Source organism: Callithrix jacchus, chromosome 12 (assembly GCF_049354715.1).
Source record: "Callithrix jacchus isolate 240 chromosome 12, calJac240_pri, whole genome shotgun sequence".
NCBI classification, from domain to species: Eukaryota; Metazoa; Chordata; class Mammalia; order Primates; family Cebidae; genus Callithrix; species Callithrix jacchus.
The window spans coordinates 91,214,640-91,238,653 of NC_133513.1; the positions used below are offsets into that span (position 1 = coordinate 91,214,640).

The window sequence follows — 24,014 nt, forward strand, 5'->3', positions numbered from 1 at the left end:
ACACCATGCCATACCACACCACACTACACCATGCCATACCACATCACACTACACCACGTCATACCACACCACACTATACCATGCCATACCACACCATACTACACCACATCATACCACACCACACTATACCACGCCGCATCATACCACACCAAACTACACCACACTATGTCATGCCACACCACACTATACCACACCATGTCATACCACACCACACCACACCACGTCATACCACACACAACACCATGCCACGTCATACACCACACCACACCATTGTATGCCAGGGACTGTACTAGGGTTTACAGTGGTTACCTCACAACAGCTTTGTAATGTGATGTAACAGCCTTGCATCACTTAACGATGGGGATATGTTCTGAGAAATGCATTGTTAGGCAATTTCATCACGGTTTGAGCATCACAGAGTGCATCTACACACACCTACATCTGATAGCCTACTACACACCTGTAGCCTGTTACTGCATTGAATACTATAGGCAACTGTAATACCATAGTGAGTATTGGTGTATCTAAACATATCTAGGCCAGGTGCAGTGGCCCATGCCTGTAATCCCAGCACTTTAAAGGGAGGCTGAGGCAGGAGGATCACTTGAGGTCAGGAGTTCGGGATTAGCCTGGCCAACATGGTGAAACCCCATCTCTACTACAAATACAAAAATAGGCCAGGCATAGTGGCGCAAGCCTGTAATCCCAGCTACTTGAGAGGCTGAGGCAGGAGAATTGCATGAACCCAGAAGGCAGAGGTTGCAGTGAGCCAAGATTGCACCACCGCACTCCAACCTAGCGACAGAGTGAGACTCTGTCTCAACAAAACAAACCCCCTAAAACATATCCAAACATAGCAAAGGTATATTAAGAATATGGCATAAAAAATTAAAAATGATGCTGTATAGCGCCCTCGCGGTGAATGGAGCCTGCAGGGCCTGAAGCTGCTCTGGGTGAGTGAGCAGTGAGTGGGTGTGAAGGCCGGCACACTGCTGTACGCTCCTACATACTTTATAAATACAGCACACGTAGGCCACACTACATTTATTGAAACATTCTCTTCAGCAAGTTAGCTCACTGCAACTTTTAAACTTTATAAACATTTTAATTTTTAAAACCTTTTTGATTATTTTAAAGACACTTGGCCTAAAACACAAACACATCGTACAGCTACGTAAAAATATTTTCTATATATCCTCATTCTATAGGCTTTTTCCTGTTTTTACAATTTTTATTTTTTACTTTTTAAACTGTTTTGTTAGAAAGTAAAATGCAAACACATCAGCCTAGGCCTACATGGGGTCAGGATCGTCCATATCACTGCCCTTCCACCTCCACATCCTGTCCCACTGCAGGGTTCCAGGGACAGTAACACACGTGGAGCTGCCATCTCCTAGACAGCAATGCCTTCTGCTGGATACCTCCTGACAGACCTGCCTGAGACTGTTTTACGGTGAATTTGTTAAATAAGGAAAAGGAACACACTCTAAAATAGTGATACAAAGTATAGTATAATAAATAGGTTAGCCAGTGACAAAGTCATTTACTATCAAGTATCATGTGCTGTTTATAATTACATGTACTAGATTTTAGACCATGGCGGCACAGTGGGTGTATCGCCACAAACACATGAGTAACATGTTGCACTGCGACTATGACATCACAGGGGGACAGGGACTTTTTCAGCTCCATTGTGAGCTTACGGGACCACTACTGGCTATAGTCTGTCATTGACCGACATAGTGTCATGTGGCATGTGGCTGCCTCATTATCCTCATTGTACAAAAGCAACAAGAGAGGCTCAGAGGAGTTAAATAACTTGTCCCAGGTCACTTTGGGAGGTAGATCTGGGTTTCCAAACCACAGCTCTGTAACTCCAAGGCCCCGGCTCTCAGCACCGGGTTGTAACTGCCCCATTTCAAAAATTAATAATTAAAATTTGGAAAGACACAATAAAGCAATGGTTATGTGAAAATCTATACTTACAAGGTAGATAAATTATTCACATCAGAACATTTATTTACTTTGCAGACTCATTTACTCCAGGGTCACTTTAAATGGAAGTTCCCTTGATGCATTTAAAATATGATTTGATTTACAAATATTTGATTAGCACACAGAACTTCCCAAGTGCACATCTACTTCTGCAAAGGAGGCACAGATAAAACAAAAGGGGCCTGTGCTACCTCCAGTTTCTCCTGTCGAGACTTCCTTCTCCAGATCCGTGGCCTGCTCCCTCAGCGCTCTGAGGTCACGGGAAAGCCGCCTCATCAGCCAGGCCTCCCCTGCACTGCCTGCCCCCCCACCCTGCAAGTCTCCTCCAAAGCACTTGTCCCCACATAGCTAACCACATATTTAGTGTTTTCGTTGTCTCCCCAAGTAGAATGTAAGCCCTGTGAGGTCAGGGGCATTGTCTATTTTATTCACCGCTGTACCCCCGCGTGCAGACACGGTGCAGTTAGTAAGTATTCTGCTGACGGAATAAAACAGTACGGCCACAGAAGACAGACGAGATCTGTGATTGGAGGTTCTAGGAAAGCGCGAGGAAACCCGAAACAGGCTTTTCCAACAATTACTGCTGGAGTCGCTACGCCCGGAGCCTCCAGGCGGGCGTGCTCGCCGCGGCTCCGCACACTGTGACAGGGATTCCCGACACTGGCAGGGCCCTGCGCCAGAAGGCCGCTGGGGTCCCTCCCTCCCAACCCTGAGATGGAGACACTGTTTGACTCTAAGCTGGAGAAACTTTCAGCTTGGTTTTTCTTAACGCAGTGAACTGTCTCACACCCAGGAGGCATCCTTAGTTTCTCTCCTTGGCATCCTTGACATCCGGTCCGCTGCCTCCAGCATCTGTGAACGTTCCTCCAAGCCGCCATTTTGGGAAGTGCTGCCTCAGCGGCCTCACGGTCCACATGCGACCCCGCCTGTTCCCACCGAGTCCTCACCAGCCAGCCGGCCGGCTGACCCTTTGTAAATCACAAATCCTAGCACTGAACTTCCTGATCACACACCCCACTTGCTTCCGCTACACTTGGATAAAATGCAGTCCCTGAGGTGGCCCCTTCCCCTCCCACCCCAATCTGCTGCCCTCTGCCTGTCACTCCTCTGCTCTGGCCACACTGACCTGCCTTCTGCTCACACCTGCCTGTGCGGGTCCATCTCTTCTTCCCTCTGACTAGACGCTCTGCTCAGATGTCCACATGGCTGCTGCTGGTGGCCTCTTGGTATTTGAATACCTGCTCAAATGTTGCCTCCTTGAAGAAGATGTCCTTCCTGGTCACCATCTAGGCTGGAATTTCCACTCTCTTTCTCTAATCCTGCCTTCTTTTCTTTTCTTCTTGGCACTTAGCTCTACCTGAAGTTCTCTGCCTAACAGCAGGGTCCTTGCCTTCCTAGCTCCCAGGGGCTTCTCTCAGTGTGTGGCCCACAGCAGGTGCTCAGAAACATGGACTGAAATTGAATGACTGAATGAATGACCCCCAAATCAGGGACCTAAGAGGAATCCAAAAGTTATTTCAAGTATGACTAATTGACTATGAATAATTTTTCATTTGATTCCAGGACTTTCTCTTATAAATGGAGGCTCTGTCATTCTTAATGGTGTTAAATCAAATTTAGCTTAAAGCTGCCTCTTTAAATACTCTAAGCTCAGCCTAAAGGTTTCTCTGTTCATAGTGAACTATAACCTAGAAGGAGGTGTAAACCGATGGTAACCTACTCGTGTCAATCGCTGAGTTTTGGCCAATCAAAGGGGAGTAACTGAGATGTAACCAATCTGGCTGTTTCTGTTCCATTTTCTGTACATCACTTTTCGCGTTCTGTCTATAAATCTTCTTCCACCACGGGGCTCTGCTGGAGACTCTGAACATACTCTGGCTCCGGAGGCTGATCCATTTATGAATCATTCTTTGCTCAATTAAACTCTGTTAAATTTAATTTGGTAAAGGTTTTTCTTTTAACAATGGTTTTAATATGTGGAGTCTGAATGAGAAGGGGAATGTTAAATAACCATCAGATTATATCCATGAGATTTGTTTGGATTATGGAGGGTTTTTTTCTTAAAAAAAAAAAAAACCAAAATGAAAGCAAAACCCTTCTTTTACTTACCCCATGAGAGTTCTCAGCATGCATAGCCATCTGGATGGAAACTGCTGGAAAGGGTGTGTGTGACGGGTGTGTGTCTAAAGGACCGGAGATATGAGGGATTTAAAGGGTGGGCTTCTCAAAGTTGTGTTCTGGGGACCTCCTCTTTCAGAATGACCTGAGAATGCCATAAAAATGACCTTTTCTGGGCCCCACGACTGCCACAAATCAGACCTGTGAGCAAGAACCCAGGAAGTCTCCACTTCCCCGGCAGTTTCCCAGGTCATACTCTGTGGCCCTGCAAATTTGAGAGCCCTACCTTAGAGAGATTTCCAAGAGAAAAGCAAGAGCAAAATAAACAAGGATGAGACCCAGAAGGTCAGTGAGGGAGGGGAGGGAGGATGGGGTTGCCTCTGGCAATGAGGTTAAGGCTGGCCCACTGTGGAGGTGGGGAAGGTGGCTTCTGGTTGATGAGGATGAAAAGCCCTGCTCCATACCCTCCTCTCTGTCAGTGCAAAGGCTCTGCCCTTCCAGCCTGGATTCCATCACCCAGCACGGGGCTGCTACAAAAGCATACTCATTTTCTAGGTGGATGAAACTGGGAAGTGATCCAATTCAGTGCTCTCATTGATAGCCGTGGAAACTAATTCCCAGGACATGAAGGCTGCTGGGGTCCTGCCCTGGTGGGGACCACAGCAGGTCAGTGGAGGGTGCTTAAGCTCAAGGAGGGGAGGAGGGGCAGGGGTGCCGAAGTCAAGCCTCACGCTTCAGTCCAGGGCTACAGCCTTGTAAGGGGCAGGGTGGGTGAGGAGTCTCCAGCCATGGGTCTTTCTGGAGCCTCAGTTTTCTCAAGTGCCAAATGGGGGTGATAATAATACCAACAAATACCGAGCCCTTCTGTGCACCAGGCACTGTGCTGATGGAGCCTTAGGAGCCCTTCTGTGTACCAGGCACTGGGCTGGAGCCTCAGGAGCCCTTCTGTGCACCAGGCACTGTGCTGATGGACCCTTAGGAGGCGGGTGCTGTTACCATTCCCATCTTACAGATGAGGAATAAAAGATGTGATTTCACCACGTCATGAAATCACACAACTGGTGAGCTGTGGAGCAGGGAGGCAGACGCAGCTGGCTAGTTTCCAGCAGCTCCAGTCTTGGCCTCTGTGCACACCCAGTCTGGAGCTGCCAGGGGTGCTCTGTCTATGACCATGTGTGTGAGTCTGAGTGGTATCAGTATCAAGAGGCCTGAACAAGGACAAGAGGCTCAAGAACAAAGAGTAGGGGACAGTCAGGCCTTGGCTGGAATTCTCCATCACTTTCTAGCTGTGTGAACTTAACCCCTGAACTTTAGCTCCCTGATTGTAAAATGGTTCTTGCCTTACAGGTGAGGATCAATTGAGATAGAACATGGAAGGTCATAGTCCAGGATGTGATGCTGGTAAAATAAATGCTCTCCATTACAGTTTTGGAAAGAGAATATTCCTGGAAAGAGTTTAGCTGCCCTCCTGTCGATGCCCTCCAGGCTGTCAATGTCCTGCTAAAACAGGGTTCTGCAGATGGGGCAAGTCCTGCACATCACGTGGCAGGACTGCTTTCTCCCTTGATCTCGGCACCGTACTCCTATTAATGCGGCCAAGGCAGAGCTTAAAGCATCTGCTCAGTTCACTTGGGAGCTTCTAGTTGAAGGAACACTATGAAAAATACCATTTCAAATGAGTAACATTTTTTAAATAAAGAGAATAATCAAGTGAAAATCTCTATTCTGTGATTCTTTGTCTCATAAATCAGATTTGCCAAAAGGTGGGTCCCTGCTCCCCAACATCTGCCACTATGAATAAGTGGTGCATTTACAAATTGCCTGCTGCTATGGTCCGGACTGGACTGAAGGCCAGCGACCCACCCCCAGGCCTCACTGGATTTCATCCAGTACTGGTACCAGGATGCACATACTCTGTCTCGGTGGCTTGACAGACTCTCTGCATGAACCAGTTAGAGCAGCCAAAGAGCTGTGAAAGCTGCTGGACATCTTACTAGCTTCAAATTCTGAATTTAGAACAAAGATGGCGCCAAAGTGAGTGGCAGCTGCTTGTGCAGATGGCACCAAGAACCTTTTTCTCTGAGTGGTGGGTGACAGTGGCACCAAGCAGCCTCAGGAATGTGGCGATGTGGTTTATAAGACGGTAGGGGTGAAGGAAGGTGAAAGCATGGGGGCCAGGCTTGGGCAAGGCTGTGGACAAAGGTCAGCGGACTAAGAGAGGCAAACAGCACCAGATGAGCCTTCCAGGATCCCTCCAAACAGCCCGGGAGCCAGAAGAGGTGAAAGTCCCCAGGCCCCGCTTCCTGCTCCAGCTGCCAAGAGAGGGAAGCAGCTCTAAACTTGAATGAGGGTGGAAATCGGGCTCCTGTCCCAAGGCTGCTGTAAGCTCAGGCACCCAAGGCTTCAGACAGGTGTTCCAAGTGGGCCTGAGGGTGACAAAGCCCATTCTTCAAAAGCGGTCTGATTTTTGTATGAAATTTCACACTTTTCAAGACACTATATGGGTGAGACAAAACCCATCTGTGGGAACGCAGCAGGGAGACCATGTGGGATACACAAGACTTGGGTGGAAGAGAGAGCCCTCAGCGGTGGGCATCACCTTGGGCACGGAACAGGGAACCCACTCCGGCTGGGAAGATGAAACTGCTGCCTCCCTCCCCACAATTGGGCCGGGGGGACCCTACCTTCAGCTCCAGGTCAGTGTAAATCTGTGGCCTCAGCAGGCTGAGCAGGTAGGATGCACGGGAGAACTTAAACTCTGAAACCGAATCCGATGAAGACTGTCATCAGGGGTCAGCAGGGATGAAGACCATCACCAATGTCTCCAGGGATGCAGACAGTCACCAGGGTCTCCAGGGATGCAGACCGTCACCAGGGTCTCCAGGGATGAAGACTGTCACCAGGAGTCACCGCCCTCTGCTCCTCCATGCCATATCAGAGCTCACCTGGGATGATCTCCTCAGTGACAGCTGCACCTCCGATCACATGGCGTGTCTCAAAGACGGCAGTGTTCACCCCCAGTCTCTGCAGGTACGCTGCCTGGGAAGAGGGGGTGGGGCCCTCCCTGTATCCCTCTGAAACGTCCAGGCTCCCTGGAGCTGACCCACAGACTAAGGTCTTCACTCTAAGCCAGTATGCATCACACCCCACCCATGCCCCCTCGACCTGCTCATGCTGCTTCTGCCTCTGGGAATGCCCTTCCCTGTGCTTCTCCTTCCACTCTCGCCTTTCCTAGATGCCCTCTAAGACCTGACACACCTGCTCTTCCTGCCCCTCCACTTCCCAGATGAAGGTGGTCTTCCCTCCTTAGCGGCCTGTGCCTTGGGGACTCACATTGCTTCCTACCACCCTGCCCTGGGATGTCCCTTTCCTCCAGGCAGGGAGCAAGCCTCATTTCTCCTACGATCGCAGCATGGTGAGGTCAAACTTGTGAATGCTGACTCTTCCGCCCAGGTTCAGCCCCTCGTTCTCTCTCTGCTGCTGCAGCCTCAGTACCTGATCCACCTGGCTTCAGTTTGTTCATGTGCAAAAATGGGGCTAATGAAAACGGTCCTGACTTTACCCACTTCATAAAGCTTCTGTGAGAATGAACTGAGCTGGTCCTTACACAGGACTTTAAGTTGTCCCTGGCACAGAGAATGTGCCCCATAAATGAAGCTATTCATAGCAGAGCTTTATTTTGGGAGAACAAATGAGGCAAGGATTTCTATTAATTTTTTTTCTAGCACTTAGTGGAAAAATCAATAAATATTTGTTGAACCAAACTGGTCATAAGTCTACAAATCTAAAATGCTGGCCCTTCCACCACCACCACTGTGTGACCGCAGGAATGGTGTCACACAAAAGACTTTTCAAAAAGCTCACTTGGTAACTATTATGTGCCAGAAACAGGGAGTATATCGTCTTATTTAATTTTTCCCACCAGCCAAGAGGTAGGTACTATGATTCTCCCATTTTACAGATGAGAAAGCAGAGGCTCAGTGAGTGTAATAGCTTGCCTCAGGCTCAGGGTGCTGATGAGTAGAGGTGTTGGGAAATGAAACCAGAGTGCGAAACCAGCATCTATCTTCCTAACACATCCCACTGAGAAACAGCAGCCGTTACTCCAGGGCTGAGGCCTGGCACGCAAGGTAAGCTGCATCATTCTCCTGTGATACGGGAATGATCTCACAGATGGACAACCTCAAACAAGGTTTCTCCGAGACGATGATACAGTGAGGCAAGCACAAACAATAGCAATGTCTCCGTACCATTCAGAAAACACCAAACACCCATCTCGGCTGAAATGAGTGACTGCTGCTACTTTATCAACAACTCCTCTCCTTACACTCATCTTCCCTCCCTACAGATCAGACTTCTTGAGCTGCCCAGTTGCAGGCTGTCCCTCCTTCCTGACGGTATCTAATCTACGGTAACCCCTATTTTCTCGGGCCTTCCCTCGAATCATCAACCAAAGCCCAAATCCTGCGCTAAGTTCTTTCTAACACCTTCTTATTGAGGCATCCTGAGGTTCGCCTGATGCAGACTTTACTCACTGCAAAGAGCGAGAAACCCAACTAGACTAACTTCAAGTGTGTGCCTGGTGGGCTTTGGCAGAAGGGCATGGACGCTAGCCTTCCTTGGGCTGAAAACTTCCAATAATGACAGCCACCATGTGTGCAAGGCTGCATGTGCCGGGTCCTAGCAGCAAATGATCTATTACCTTCACAGCAGCTCTGTGAGGGCAGGTGCTATTGTTCCATTTTACCTCGACTCAAGAGAGGCTAAGTGACTCACCTTAACCTTCGCAAATAGAAAGTGGCAGAGCTGGGAGATCAATCTTTGTTTATATTAATATAAAATCAGGCTGGGCATGGTGGCTTACAACTGTAATCTCAGTACTTCGAGAGGCTGAGGCGGGTGGGTCATCTAAGGTCAGGAGTTCGAGACCAGCCTGGCCAACATGGTGAAATCCCGTCTCTACTAAAAATAAAAAACTAGCTGGGTGTGGAGATGTGCGCCTGTAATCTCAGCTGCTCAGGAGGCTAAAGCAGAAGAATTGCTTGAACGCAGAAAGCAGAAGTTGCAGTGAGCCGAGATTGTGCCATTGTACTCTAGCCTGGGTGATGAGCAAAACTCCATCTCAAAAACAAATTTTTTTAATAAAGTAAAATAAATGTTTTAAAATACTGATCCATTGCGATACAAAATGAGCCATGTAAAATATTCAAGTCAAACTTACACATCAGGTAAATATTAAGGTTTAACATCAGTCCATTAGCACATTCACATTGTTTCCCCCGTATTGATATTCTAGAGCTGCCACTGCTTCAAGAAGCTGTTCCATGTTTGTTTTGTGGCCTTGAATACCTTATGTGGCCTCCTAGAGGTCCTGGGCTTAGGTTCGAGAAGCTTAGGTTAGGGATAGCTCTGGGCTACCCAGCTCAGCTTAGGATCTGGAAGTCAGTTGTGCTGGGGACAGGACGCTGGCCCTTCTGCTAGGCTGAGCACCTCAATATCTCCAGGGCACTGTTTGGCCACATAGTGGCTGTGTACTCCAGGGTGGTACGTGGCCTGGACCTGGCTGGGAGGCCAGGGCTCTGGACACAAGGGCTGCCTGTGATTTGGAGTCAAGGGCCCCACCCTGTCCCAGGTGCCCAGTCCCCTGGTTCCCACCTGCTCCCATACTGTGTTGGTTACATGCTTCTCTGCCTTGTCGGCTTGTTTTTGGAAGCTGCCTGACTCCCTCACAGGCCATGGGGGAAACCACCTTTCCCCATTAGGGGAAGGGGAGGAAAGGAGCCTGTGATGTCCTCAACAGGCTGCAGATGCACATTCCACCCAGTCCCTGGTCAGCGCTGGAGAGCAGAGAGGTCAATTAGCCTGCCTCTTCCTTCTCTCTTAAGGCCCTTATCCCATCTGCTTCTTTGTACTCCCTCCCAGGCTGCTGAGAGCCACTTGCCCAGGGGCCAGTGAAGTGGGATCAAGTGGGGAGGTACTCACAGCCACCAGTCCGTTGTGTCCTGCAACAAGACAGAAGAGAGGGAAGGAAAGCATCACTGTTCAGCAGGTGGGCAGACGGACACAGTCCTTGAGGAGTGTGCTCACCGCTCCCCATCCCCAAGCCCATGAAGATCTTTGGTGGCTCCTCCCCTCCCCTTCCTGCTCTCAGATATTGGAACAGGATCTAGCTCAACTCCATGAAACACCTGATCTCCAAGGAGTCAGAAAACCCTGCTTCTTGCCCTGGCTGGATAAGTCCTGCTCCCCTGGCTTAGTCAGTGGCTCTGCTGGAGTGAGGGTCTAATGAGAGCATTGACAGGGCTTCCATCGCTTGAGGGGTACAGGTGATGGTGTCTGAGGGAGCAGCATGGTTGACTTGGCAAGAAGGAGAAGTAATGGGTGGCTGGTATGCTGGCGCGCCAACGTGTCGTCTCACGTGGCATCATTGGCATCCAGTGGAGTGCTGGTCATGTGGGTAGCTGCTGTCAAGCATGGCGTGTTTTGCCCACATGTGGTTCACAATCAGCACAGTGGTACCCTAGAAGGCTTTATTCACATGGGTTTGTTTTTGCCAATCCCAGTGTTCCAAAAATAGAATATGAACAGTTCCACCCACATGCAATAAACATAGACAGCTTCAACATGTGCTGGAGTGACTAGCTGTGCTTTAGGGTACCTTAGGCTGAGAGCCCTGAATTTGGCTTTGGTATCTTATGTTCCACACCAAGCCCATGGGTAGTGAGTGCCTCTCCAGCCCTGATGAGCTCAGAATCACCTGGGAGGTTGTGTAAATGTCAATTCCCAGACCCCTCTCCAGGAGTCTATTCAGCAGGTGTTTCACAGAACCAAAAGTTTCATGAGCTAAAATTAACTCTTACCATGTGAGAAGCTAGTTGGTTATAGTTCATCTTAAGAAGTGCTGCTTGATGTACTTTTTATCTGTATGGGCTTTTGAAATGTTCATAAGGAAGTTTAAACAATCTGCCAGTTGGGACTCATGAACAGATGGAATCTGAGTTTGAAAACCCCGGTCTCTCAAAGACACATGCAACAGACTAAAGGCAGATAGTCCTGGGCTCGGCTCAGCCTCTGCTATTTACCAGGGTGTGGTATCAGAGAGTTGTCAGCTGCCCTGAGCCTTGAGCTTCTTCACATGGGAAACAGAGAGTGCTGGGGACCCTGCAGTGTGGCAGGGATGAGATAAATGGGAGCTATTTGTCTTTTAATTGGTGCTGGTGATCTGTCTTGGAAAACAAAGTTTTCCAGGCAACTGGGTCCAGTTCAATCACAGTAGACCTCAAATGACTAAGGCCAAGGATCCAAAACACAAGATCCCCTCCCAGTACCCACCCCCAAGCTCTGGCTGAGCCCTCCTTGGCTTCTGTTGATGCCACTGTTCCCTTGAAGAGGACTTCAGCTGTGGGGTCCTTGGGGACCCCACAGCAGGTACCTGGCCCTTGAGGAGCTGCTCTGGGCGTGGGCTCTGTAGCTGCCTGCCTCAGGCAGTGTTGGCTGGAGTCACCTCCTGCCCTCAGAATGCTCATCACCAGGTCCGGGGCCAGGAATCTCAATTTTAACAGGCTCCTCAGTCATTCTCAGGCACATTTAGTCAAATGACTAAGTCAGAGTCATCTTCAAGGTGACTGCCAGGTGCCAATATGACTTGAGGGATTCAGAGGTAACCCTTGTCTCAGAAGATGCCACTCTGTTCCTCACTCAGGCCCAAGATGCCTTTAAACCAGGATTCATGCTTTGTTTAGCAACTAAAGAAATCATGTCAAGGAGAAGCTCACACACTGAGACTCACTCGCACTTGTAGGCAAGCCACCAAGGCAGCTGGCGACCTAGAGTCAACCTTCCCCATTAGGAGACAGTGAGGGGAGCTGTGGCTGAGCACGAAAGCGGGCAGCGGGGCTTCTCTGAGGCTAAGCAAGGTGCTGGAGATGGCTCCCACCAGCCCATGAAGTTTGTGAGCTGGCTGTCAAACAGCCATGGTTACAAATGAAATTATATAAGCTTACAATTAAATCAATTATATTAAAAACAAAGGTAATAAACACTCAAACACACTACCTCCTATTTGTCTTACTCCATTTGACTGTCAGCCATGCCCTTGCCGTCATTTGCCTCTGTGTACGTATCTGCATGGTGGACACACTGTACGAGGATGTGCTGCTGGGTATCTCTCCCAAATCACATCCAACAACTTCATCTTGGTGACAAAAAAGGCTATGGTGGGAGTATCTACACCACCGTCATCAGCAAATATTACACAGCAAGGCTGAATTTATTGTTCTGTGGTCAGGCTTAAGAAAGCGCTGGGAAAACAGTAATAGTGCAGATTATACCTAACAGTGTTAGCTGTTACAGCATAAATAGGAAGAAAGTGAAGAAAATATTCTAGTATTAGAAAAACATTAACTTATTTGAGTAACATCATTCCTGCCATTTGAAGGAGTAAAGCTGGGACATAATCTTTGCTGTTTCACTTTCATACTCGTCCTACTCTGCGCAGAAAATATGGAGCACCATTCTTTTTGGAGCTACCCTCATTTGTCAGTTGTAACTACAGGTTGGCTACAAGTTTGGCAAAAATCAAAGAAAATCTTTGGTAAGAATCAGTTGGCTACACTGCATTTAAATTGAGAGTATTGCATTTTTATTTGTAAAATTGTGTGTAACGTATCCATTTCAATATTTAAAATATATGTATTTATGTATCACACATACATATGTATACATGTATACATACATATACACACACGATATGTAGATATATACATACATATACACAGGGAAACACACACATCACATATTTTTCCCTGGAGAGGTGACTGTTAGTATCTACCAGCTCGCACTGCTCTTGCACATACAAAAGTGAAGACTTGCCCACAAAACTGCATGACGAGTGCAACTGCAACTTCCAGTCCCGCTACTATCTCTGTATAGACCTAGTTGGCAATCACACATTTGGGGCCCTCTGCAAGTGTGACTGGAAGGCACTAAGGATAGGCCACCTGGTCTTGGGCCTGCCTCTTCCCCCAGCACCCAGTAGACTTTGATACTCTGAGCCCAGGGATTGGCAAAGTGTGGCAGGATCACCGCAGACCCCCAAATGTCCCAGAGGTGCAAGGCAGTGGGGGTCACCTCCCTCTGTAGACACGCAGTAGGAACTCTGGGACTCATTTCTATTTTATCCTAGCTGGCCTTTATGAAATGACTGCAGTTTCTTTTGAGGATGGGAGGCCTCAGTGATAAGGTAGTGTGACCAGAACTCAGGGCACTGGAGGTGGATGGATTTCGCTTGTCTGCTGTCCCAGGGTGCTTTCCAACCCTGACAAACCATAGGCTTTCTGAGAATGTGGTAGAAACTAGGTCATTTTGCAGGAGATACAGGGAAACCCCTGAGCTCACCTAGTCTTCTCATTCTTCATGGGAAGATCCAAGCCCAGAGAAGGCAAGCATTTATCCCAGGCCACACAGCAGAGCCAGCACCGGAATCCCAGGTGCCTGCCTGCCAGATGAAAGGGCTTTCCATTGCAGCCTCTGCTATCACATAAGCTTCTGGCTGGGTCATGCCCAGGGAGAGCAGTGGGGCTTGGCAGAGCCTCCCCCTCCCCACCAAGCTCTGAGCAGGACTGTCTCTCCACCCCTCAGCTCTGGCCCAGCCTGCTTTATCACTTTACCTGCTCCTATCACCACCGCATCATACTCAGACTTTAGCCCTCCCCGGGCTTCCGAGTGAGCTCCTCTCCAAGCAGGGAAGGGAGAGGCGGCCACAGCCTTGCAGAGTCCTCGGCCACTTGCAGCCATTTCTGCCCCAGGCTGGGCCTTGCTAGGCAGGGAGTTTGCTAGCGATTGGCCTTTGCACTGCCCTAGGCAGGGGGGTGGGGCAGGGAGGAAGCAGGAAGAGGAGGAGCTGCAGCAGCTTGGCCTTCCCCCTCCTCCCTCCTTCCCCCATCCCAGGATTCTTGGCCTTGGGCCAGCCTCCTGCTGCTGTGTGGCTGTACTGGGCCTTCCGGGAGGGGTGGCCTGTTAACCAGGCCAGTCACCTCCAGGATGCAGGAGAGTAATGACAACTGATCATCCACTGGGGTTCCCACGTCAGGCTGGCACTGTGCTAAACCCTGCAGGCAAAACTCTCCATTTTACAGATGAGGGTGCTGAGGCTGCTGGATTAGGGAGTGAGTGGCAGAGCCAGAGCCAGAGTAGAGCCCCAAAGGCCCTCTCTTCCCCTGTGTGCCTCACTTCTCAATAAGAACTGAAATGCCTGGGATGGGAAGTGCTCCGGTCAGTCTCTGTTCTGACTCCATGCAGAGTCTGACAGTGCAGAGTGGTGATGCCTCTATATCCACAGGAGGGCCTAGGTCACCACATCGGGGCCTTCAGGCACTGCAGAGGCAGCTGTATCTGTCGCTGAGGAGCACTGGCGCTCAAACACATCCCTTAACGGGCTGCTGCAGAACCTCGCCAGGGCTCAGGGGCAAGTTCACTGTCCTTAATTCTCTGGGTTTGCTTTTTTCTTTGGAGGGCCTGGCCATTTCTCTTCTTTTGGCATCTTGCCTATTTTCCAAGAATCCTCAAGGATTAGAGATCACATCTGTAAAAACCTCCAGCTAAAGTTCTTTCTGACCCTCCCTTAGGCCTGCCTTGAATTAGGAGCCCCTTTGTTCTCTGCCCATTACTCAGCAGACCATTTCCCTAGGAGGGAAAGCCCCTCGGCATGGAGAGTCCCTTCCCTGATCTGACATTGCGTGTGACGGAAACCTGCTATGGGTAATGAATCTCAGAACTGGGGGAGTATGTGGAGATGACCTAAGAAGGGGACCCCTCCACATGCGTGGACAGCCAACCTACATGGGGGCAACTGTAAGATCTGATTCAAGATCTCCACGCCCATGTTATTGATTATAAAAAAGATCAGGGCGACTGGTTAAACCAGACATATACCACATCAAGCTGCTGCTAAAAACTAAGGGAAAATAGTAGGTGACAAAAGCAGGGGTTCTGAACAGTGGTGGGCTTAGAGGCTTAGGGTTTTTTCCTTTATGTTTTTCTGTTTTCCACAATCCACGTGTTTCATTTCCATCCATCAGATGACGATGTTAGGGAGGAACACAGATCCAGTCACCTCAGGGGACACTTCCTCACTGCCACTTTCTCAGGGTTTGGCCCAGTGAGTGGTTTGAGCTCCCCCAGTGCCTCCCCAAGGCTGTTCCCTGCAAGGGAGAGACGAGTCTGTGCAAATTTTGGCTCAAGACCAAAATCACAGAAGGTGTGGCTCCAGCGGGCACAGCACGCAGGCATCTGCTCCTGGGCTGCACTGGACGCTGATTTCTGCCACACCGCCCTCTCTGGACCAGCACCAGCCTCCTGGCCTCAGAGGAGCAAATGCTCCTAGTCTTAGGGCTCTGAGGGTCTCTTGTCCTTGAGTTCGTTCTGGGACAGGAGCTTCTCTGTTGGAAGAGAGGGGCTGCTCGGGTGTTGGTTCTCAATCCAGGGCACACCACGAAAGCTTTGACAAACATCAGAGCCTGGGCTCCACAGCCACCAAGCAAGTCCAATTTCTGGGACACGGCCAGGGCCAGGAGCTTGAGAACCCCAGCCCTAGCGCAGACCCAGCCGAGCGTGAAGGGGCCAGGACTTAGCAAGCGCTTATCAGCACCAACAGAAGGGTCTAGAAGCACAAGCGTGTTGGGCTTCTGTGATAACAATGACCAGCATTTATTGAGCACCTACCGCATGGGGTAATCCTTGCGTCACCCTGAGCGGGAGGTGCCATCACTCTAAATGTGAGGAGTATAAGAAACTTGCCAGGAGGTACAGAGGAAGTGGCAGGGCCAGAACTCAAACCCAGTCAAAGGAGCACCTTTTACCTGGGATAGGAGATAGCCTGCTGGGTGGGCTTCCTCCACTGCACTCAGGGAACAGCAGAGACAGGGGCTCCCTCCCCATCTCCCAGGATAAAGGCAGAGGAGGCTCTGGAAGAGGAGCTGTTGCCGCTGTTGATTAATGAAGACCAACAGAACCCCTGGCTTCCATCTTCCTAAAGAGAGAAGGATCTGGGGCCTTGCTCAGTACCCCACTAGGCGGGGTTTTAGAAACCCTGGGGCTACCCTGGGCACTCTGCCCCATCCTCAGGATGGCCACTGCAGACAGGAGGCTCTCATCATGCAGAACAGTGGCAAGCAAGCGTGACTGGAGGATGGGGTGCAAGGGCAGACTGCAGCTACCCTGGCCTATAGCAGGGGGATATGGGAGGCCTCCCAGAGGCGCCGGGCCAGCTGGCTGGCCTGCTGCACCAGCAGGTCCATGGGGATGACCGACAGGTGCAGGGCCAGCAGCTCATAGCACTTCACAGTCTCAGCCGGGCGGCTCTTGCTGTAGTAGCGCAGGAGCTTCCTGTGGAGGAAAGGGAGGATGGGATTCGGAGCGAGGCTGTGGCACTCCTCCAGCACCAGAGGCCTCTCCTGGCCCTTATGAGCAAATGCCCATGGCCTCGGTCATCTCACTAGGCCCCTGCACATGGGCCTTGACACCCGCTCTTGCTCCTCACTGACCTAACAGTGGTATTCTGGCTATGAGGCCTCAGCAGGGATGTTCTGGGCCCCACACAGACATTCCCTATGCTGCCAAGACCATGCCGGCAGGAATGAGGCAGGAACACAGATGTGCCCTGCATTCCCATCCCCCCTCACTGCACACAGGGCCAGCTGGGAAGGTGTTCCCAGCATGGATTTCTGGGTCCAGGGTAGGGCACTGCTGAAGCAGAAGCTGCTCCCAGCAGGGGTGGGCGCTTAGAACCCACATGGGGCATCTGTCCCCAGCAGCTCCCGACGCGGTGGCGTCACCTGTAGTAGTCTCCTCCCAGCATGCCAATAGGCACTGAGTCGTCGGAGAGGACGGGCACCTCGATCATCTGGAGTTTGTACCCCTGAGGAGGGAAGACAGGGCAGTGGTGGGTATGGGGGGCGCAGAGCCTGAGTCAGACGCACAGGCCTGCACCTGGCTTGGCCCTGCCATGTGTGCTCGGTGCTTGAGAAAATGCCTGGCCCTTGTTTTTTTCATCTGTGAAGTGGGAATAACAACAGTCACCTTATGAACATTAGAGACAATGTGTATCAAGTTTCCAGGCCCCGGCAGGGTGGTTCTCATGACCATCAATACCTGGACCTGTGCAGGCCACGAGCACACGCCCAGGAGGGCAACCCGCAGGGCTGTCATGCAGGGTCTTGAAGAGCAAAGCGCTCACAAAACGCCAAAGGCTCTGTGGCGAAAGAACTGGGAATTCCCAGGGTCAGATAAAATGGGGACGAGAATTAAGATCTGCTGGACTGGACATGCCCTGGGTGCCAGGCACGAACATGGTGCTTAGCTGATGCTTGTGTAGGCACTGTGAGGCCTGCCTGCAGGGAGAGCGGACTCTGCAGCATGAAGGGCTGCCCCCATGGCACCAGCTGGGCTGTGTGCTTGGTGTTCAAACCTGGCCTCCCCAGCTGCCAGCTCTGCCTCACTGTATCACCCCATGGGGCCACCCAAGCACATAGACTCCTGTCTCTCCCTAGAAGTGTAGGTAGAGGTCACAGGAATTTTCTAGCACTTCTGTTGTGCACACTTCTAAAGGCACAGAGGAAAGCTGGGAGCCTGCAGGCTGGGGGAGTGGAGCTTGGGCTCCGGCTTCCTCAAAATATAGTCCTGGTGGCCCTGGCCATGCGTCTGGTCTCCAGATCATCGTGTCTCCATCTGTACATTGGGGTCAGGGATCCCTTCCCCAGCCACTGCACATAGCTGTGAGGGGTGACTGAGAGAAGAGCAGTGGAGGGCCCTGGTAACCACCCTGCACCATGGAAAGGGGTGGCTGTCATCCTTAGTGAACAATGAGAGTGCAGGGTGGGTGCCCAGGAAGGCACAGGAGTGCAGGGACCCAGAGACCAAGACTGCGAGGGAGGAGGAAGGCTCCTGAGAGCTGGAACAACCACTCATGGTGACAAGTGAGATGCAAACAAAAGAGAAACAGAAGGAAAGCAAAGAAAGGGAAGAGACAAAGGAAGGAGGAAGAGGCAGGAGGAGATGAGAGGGGGAGGTGGCCATAGATAGTAGTTCCTCTCGCCACAGCCTACCCTGCAGGAACAGTGAGACCCAGAGGCAGCAGTGTGAGGCCAGGAGGCCAGGGCCCCAGTCCCACCGCCAGCGCCTTCTCGGGTGGCCGGGCTCACTGCTTCAAGCAGGGTCCTATGCTACAGGGATGACTGTATGCCATGCTTAGCACATGACGCTGGCAATGTGGAAGCACTACTGATGAAGCGTGTGGTCTGAGTCACCTTTCCCACCATGGGGCATGTGCCTATCTGCTCACATGCATGCCGGGACCCTGCGTGGACAACGGTGGGAGTTTGCCAGACAGCTGGGCAGAGGGATCCCGGTTAAATGCCCAAGTGAAAAGGTGACCTCTGAGCTTGAGGTCCAACCTGCTGGGCTTATTGGGGACAAGAAGAGGAGACAGACAACACAATCAGAAGAGAGGAATCCAAGAGTTACAGAGTGGGAAGTGTGTGTGGACTGTCTTGGCCCAGAGACTTGGCCTCACCTACCATGTCATTCTCGAACCACAGGAAGTAGGAGCAGTAGAAATCCCCCTCCTGGAACAGCAGCGTGGTGTAGCCCTTCTGTAGGTATCTGCGCGCCAGCTGGATCAGAGACCAGACCTGGGGAAGAGAGGAGAGGGAGCATCATCACTCTCCCGGCCTCGGTCAGCCTGGGCAGCTCTTGCCTCCGGAGCGAGGAAAGTGTGCAGTCGAGAAGCCCGTGAGTAACAGGGGCCGTGAGTAACTGGGCACTGCCTCAGCCCAGAGCAGGAGGCTCAACAATAAATCATTATTGGATGGATAGACTACCCTCCAGTTAGTATGGGTGCAAAATATACGCAAAAAAACTTTGTGTAACTTTACTACATACATAAACCATAAATTAGTGAACTGGGCTGGTGTGGTGGCTTACACCTGTCATCCTAGTACTTTGGGAGGCGGAGGTAGGTAGATTGCTTGAGCTCAGGAGTTCGAGACCATCCTGGACAACATAGTAAAACCTAGTCTTTACAAAAAATACAAAATGATAAGCTGGGCATGGTAGCACACACCTGTAGTCCCAGCTACTTTGGGGGCTGAGGTGAGAGGATCGCTTGAGCCCAGGATGTTGAGGCTGCAGTGAGCTGTGTTTGTGCCACTGCACTCTAGCCTGGGTGACAAAGTGAGACTCTGTCTCATGAAATAATAAAAATAAAATAAATAAAGAAATAAATTAGTGAACTGATCATTCAGGCCAGAAAACAGCCAGGGACATCAATAATTAACACAGTAGGAGAAAAAGGTGTGGGCCTCTGAATCCCCTCCTCTGCCTGGGGTCACCCACTCACCCAGTGCTCTCCAGGCTGGGAACTGATGACATAGGTGACCCTGAGCCAGGGAATGTCCTGAGCCAGGGGATATCCTGAGCCAGGGGTGAGGTCCAAATGAGAGCTCACCAAGGGGTCAGATGGAAACACAGGACCTGAGAAACCAGGTGCCTTAGCTCCCCTGGGAATGTCCTCTTGCCTGATGCAGGGATCAACACCAGTGCCACCAGTTAAGTGCCCGAGGGAAGGCAGCAGGGACAGTGGGCTCTCCCCCACCTCTCAGGGCTGGGAGGAGAGGGACAGGCAATCTGCTACAAACTGCATCACAGTGCAATTACTAATTAAGTCTGCCATGGATTGGCTATAGTTTTCAGGAAAGAAATTTGGCAACATGTACCAATAACCTTAAAAACATGCCTCCCATCTGACTTAGTAATTCCAATTGTAGGAATCCATACTGGGGACATAATCAGAGATGAGGACACAGATGTATGTAAGGTGTGTACTGCAGAATTATTTATAACAGCAAAAGCCTAGAAATAATCTGTATGTCTAAACATTAGGGAAATGGTTAAATTGTGTTACATCCACATGATGGACTATTATGAAGAGGCTAAAAATCATGTCTATAAATAACGTCATGAGGAAATGCATCTGATATCATGTGAAGTGAAGACATGGTAAACAACGTTGCGCATATGGAGTGATCTCAGCTACAACAAACTGTGCACAGAGAAACAAGAAGAAACGTACTGCGATAACCCCACCTGTCTCCAGAATGAGGGACAAGGACGAAGGTGGTGATGATGCACCAGCAAATACTGAATGGATTGTATCTGTATTTTGTGCCATGGGCTATGCTCAATACTTTACATGCATCATCTCATGTAATCTTCGTAATTCTGTGATGTAAATAGCATGATTATTTCCCTTTACAGATGAGGAAACTGACACTTGGGCTAAGTAACACGCAAAGCCACAAAATTAGTGAGAGATGGGGCTGGGCTTCCAACACATTCCTCTGCTGCCCAACTTCCCATCTTGTTTTAACCATTAGAATATATATTATTTGGCCAAAAAGAAAAGAAAAAAAAAGAAAACACATACACATATAGCTTTTTGGAGAATGGCAGGGGTCCTCCTCTACCAAAAATACAAATTGCCATGAAAAACAGTCCATTAAATTAGGAGAACAAAAAGCATTTCCAGGGAATGCTTCCTTAACTGAAATCACCTTGTCCTAAATTCCAATGCCCAGCTGATGTACCTTGCAGCTCTCTCCATTCTAGCTCATTCACCAAACACTTGTGGGCATTTAATTACGTGGTGCTGGCTGTTCCTACTCTGGCCTGCTGCCCAGCACACTCTGATAGCCCCAGGCATGGGGATTACAGCAGGAGGGGCTCCTAACATTGGCTGAGGCCCACCCAGCCCTGAACTGGGCCCAAATGCTTACCTTGGTTTTGACAAAAGCAGCCAGCGGCCCCTTGCCCAACTCCGATGAGGTCTTTTCACTGCAGCAGAGGGAAGGTGCCACCATCTGCCCGGTGGTGCGGTCCACATAGATGAAGTGTACCAAGCCTGGGAAGTCTTCTAGGTAGGTAAAGATCTGAGTCAAGGTGCTTACCAAGCCAGGAGCCAGGGACGGCCTGCCTATCCATGCCCTGGGCTTCCAGCTGTGCCCAGCCATGGTGGCAGGAGGGCCAGGACTACCTTTTTCCAGAGACTTCCATTTCAGCCAAGCCCCCTGTATCCTTGCTTCCTCGGATCCCCCACTACCTTCCAGTTCCCCAGGCCTTGGGAATCTCTAAGATCCTTGACACTCGTACATTTAACACGGGCAGTTCTGGCCCTACAGGAACATAGGATGCTCACAGTTCATCATTTCCATGAGGGATGAATTTAAGTCAGACACACGAGAGGCTGGAGTGTGAGCACAGCCATGTGGTTCATGAGTGAGTCTAGCTGACCACCCAACCTATGTGCCTCACTGTGATCTTGCTAAATTCTTACACTTCATCATGAGAGCTTGGAAGGCTCCCATTAGGGAGGGGAAGGGACATCCATGGAAGGGCAGCCACTGGTGGCTAAAGAGGCCCTGACATCTTTCACCTGCCCACTGAGGACCTGTCTCAGGAGACCGGGGGCTGGACACTTGAGATGGTACAGGAAAAGCTGTTTTACTTAAAGTTTCATGGTAAGGCAGCATTCAATAAAACTAGTTTTCTATAATGAAAGGGTCAAATACATCTTAGGAATGGTTTTTGAAAGAGGGATAAACATTTATTGCAGGCCTTCTCAGAGCTTTTCCATGCCACTGTGCACTGTGATCCAAGAAGGCCATGGCCCTGGTTTCCACCCAACTAGACCACAGGAACCCACCCCGTCCCTACCCCTCAAGGAATACCTATTACCATTTTGCCAGCTGGGCAATGCTGACATAAAGGGCTTTATGGCTTTTGTGAATGAACTTTGGGACAGGAGGAACTGCAGAAATTTCAGCTTGGAGTGTACTATAGACAGGGCACATGAGCCACTGTGTCCTGTTATTTTCCTGCAGAGGTGGTGAATAGCCGAGGGGGTGGAACATATATATTCCCCTTCCCTGGGGCCCGTGGTCCTTCCAGGGAGCAGGTGTGGAGGCAGCAGACCTGAGAGGCTTGTGGGGCTGGCTGGGGCCCCAGTGTGAGGATATGACACCATGGTGATATTCCTCCTGCTCTTCACCAGCAAGAAGTCCTTCCAGTCTGTCAGCTTCTCCCTGCCAAGGGAAGCTCCGGCTGTGTGAAGGAGGTCAGGCCCCACACCCTGCCCTGGCCATCCAGGGGGCCGCACCACACTTACTGCATGAGCCTCTGCATTTGGTCCTGTAGGTGCTGGGGCAGATGTGGGCCTCCCCTGCTGGGGGCTGTGGTCAGGAAGTTTAGCTGGTAGATGGCACACAGCTGCCGCTTCACCTTCCCACATGCCTGGAGCAGCCTGGGCATGAGAAAGGAGAGCATCACAGCAGAAGGGACTTAGGGGAGCCCCTGGCCCCATATGGACCACCCCATTCCTGCACCCAGGACAGACAGACCTGGGGAGCCCCTCACCCCATGTGGACCACCCCACTCTGTACCCACAAAAGACAGACCTAGGGGAGCCCCTTGCCCCTCGCCCCATATGGACCACCTACTCCTACCCCCAGGACAGAAAGACCCGGGGAGCCCCTTGCATCCAAGTGGGCCACTTCGTTCCTGCACCCAGTAGAGACAGACAGACAGACTGACCTGGGGAGCCCCTCGTCCCCATGTGGACCACCCTACTCCTGCACCCAGGACAGACAGACCGACCTGGGGAGCCCCTCGTCCCCATGTGGACCACCCTGCTCCTGCACCCAGGACAGACAGACTGACTTGGGGAGCCCCTCATCCCCATGTGGACCACCCTGCTCCTGCACCCAGGACAGACAGACCGACCTGGGGAGCCCCTCATCCCCATGTGGACCACCCTGCTCTTGCACCCGGGACAGACAGACCGACCTGGGGAGCCCCTTGCCCCCATGTGGACCACCCTGCTCCTGCACCTAGGACAGACAAACTGACCTGGTGATCCCCTCACCCCCATGTAGACCACCCCGCTCCTGCACCCAGAACAGACAGACCGACCTGGGGAGCCCCTCACTCCCATGTAGAGCACCCTGCTCCTGCACCCAGGACAGACAGACCGACCTGGGGAGCCCCTCACTCCCATGTAGAGCACCCTGCTCCTGCACCCAGGACAGACAGACCTGGGGAGCCCCTCGCCCCCATGTACACCACCCCGCTCCTGCTCCCAGGACAGACAGATGGAAACACCTAAGGGAACATCCACAGCTGATCAGGCAATAGGAAGGAGCTCCTCAGCTTCTCCATGTGATGTTCCACATACATGGGAAGAAACCTCCTTTCTTGAAATTATTTTGCTGATAAACAAAGTGCAGTGGTGGAGGAGACATGGTCTCTTAGGGAACAGTCCCCCAGGCACATGACCCACCCCTTGTCCTGAGGGCCCACCACTTACTCCCAGGAGGATCTGGGCCCACTTTTGGAGAAAGCCTTGGCCTTAAACTCCAGCCAGGTGCTCTGTAAAGAAGACAGGTGGCAGGTCTGCTTCCTGATCATGTTTCCAGTGGGGTCCAGGCCACAGTCCTTCCGAGGTTAGGCTCTGAGCAAGCACAGGGCCCCCAGACAAATCTGCCCATCTGGTGAATATGGGCTACCCTGGCAGGCCTTACCAGCCTCCTGCACACTGCAGTGTTCATATTCTAGTCACTTAGCAGCCTTTATTTAAAGGGGAGTTTCCAGGAGTTCACTGCCTGATGGCCATAGGCACATACAGTAGCACCATCACAACGACCTGGCCAGCCCCTCTGGGGGCACATACAGGGCAGGGGCTGAGATGTGCGGAGAAGCTGCTGCTGCAGAAGCTGGGAGGGCATGGGGCAGCCTTGCAGGGGGCGGCCTCTATAAAGGAGGAGAACTTGGTTTCTAGTGAAAGCGCTCATTAG

At 51.0% G+C, this 24,014-nt stretch overlaps 2 protein-coding genes across 13 annotated transcripts in view; both read right to left on the minus strand.

Annotated features, from left to right (window-relative positions):
• PYROXD2 (pyridine nucleotide-disulphide oxidoreductase domain 2) overlaps positions 1-13,967 on the minus strand; it is a 36,206-nt gene extending 22,239 nt beyond the window's left edge. For 2 of the 3 annotated variants that reach the window (XR_624610.5, XM_002756505.7), the window contains exons 1-4: positions 13,782-13,967; positions 10,096-10,115; positions 7,059-7,152; positions 6,798-6,871 (exon numbers count right to left, since the gene is read on the minus strand). Coding sequence is in view for 2 of the 3 variants with exons in the window: in XM_002756505.7 (XP_002756551.1) it covers positions 6,798-6,871; positions 7,059-7,152; positions 10,096-10,115; positions 13,782-13,908 (315 nt within the window). In the remaining variant the exon portion in view is untranslated. Of the gene's footprint in view, positions 1-6,797; positions 6,872-7,058; positions 7,153-10,095; positions 10,116-13,509; positions 13,610-13,781 lie in introns of all 3 variants that reach the window. The other variant, XM_035268741.3, reaches the window with a different exon arrangement.
• Positions 13,968-15,789: 1,822 nt separating this feature from the next.
• Positions 15,790-24,014, minus strand: part of HPS1 (HPS1 biogenesis of lysosomal organelles complex 3 subunit 1) — a 29,900-nt gene continuing 21,675 nt past the window's right edge. For 6 of the 10 annotated variants that reach the window (XM_035268738.3, XM_035268734.3, XM_035268739.3 and 3 more), the window contains 7 exons: positions 23,528-23,589; positions 22,331-22,465; positions 22,138-22,247; positions 20,943-21,079; positions 18,687-18,800; positions 16,947-17,029; positions 15,790-16,497 (listed from right to left, as the gene is read on the minus strand). In XM_035268738.3, coding sequence (XP_035124629.2) covers positions 16,335-16,497; positions 16,947-17,029; positions 18,687-18,800; positions 20,943-21,079; positions 22,138-22,247; positions 22,331-22,465; positions 23,528-23,589 — 804 coding nt within the window. In that variant the 3' untranslated portion in view covers positions 15,790-16,334. Of the gene's footprint in view, positions 16,498-16,946; positions 17,030-18,686; positions 18,801-20,942; positions 21,088-22,137; positions 22,248-22,330; positions 22,466-23,527; positions 23,590-24,014 lie in introns of all 10 variants that reach the window. The other 4 variants (XR_013525054.1, XR_013525053.1, XM_035268740.3 and 1 more) reach the window with 3 other exon arrangements.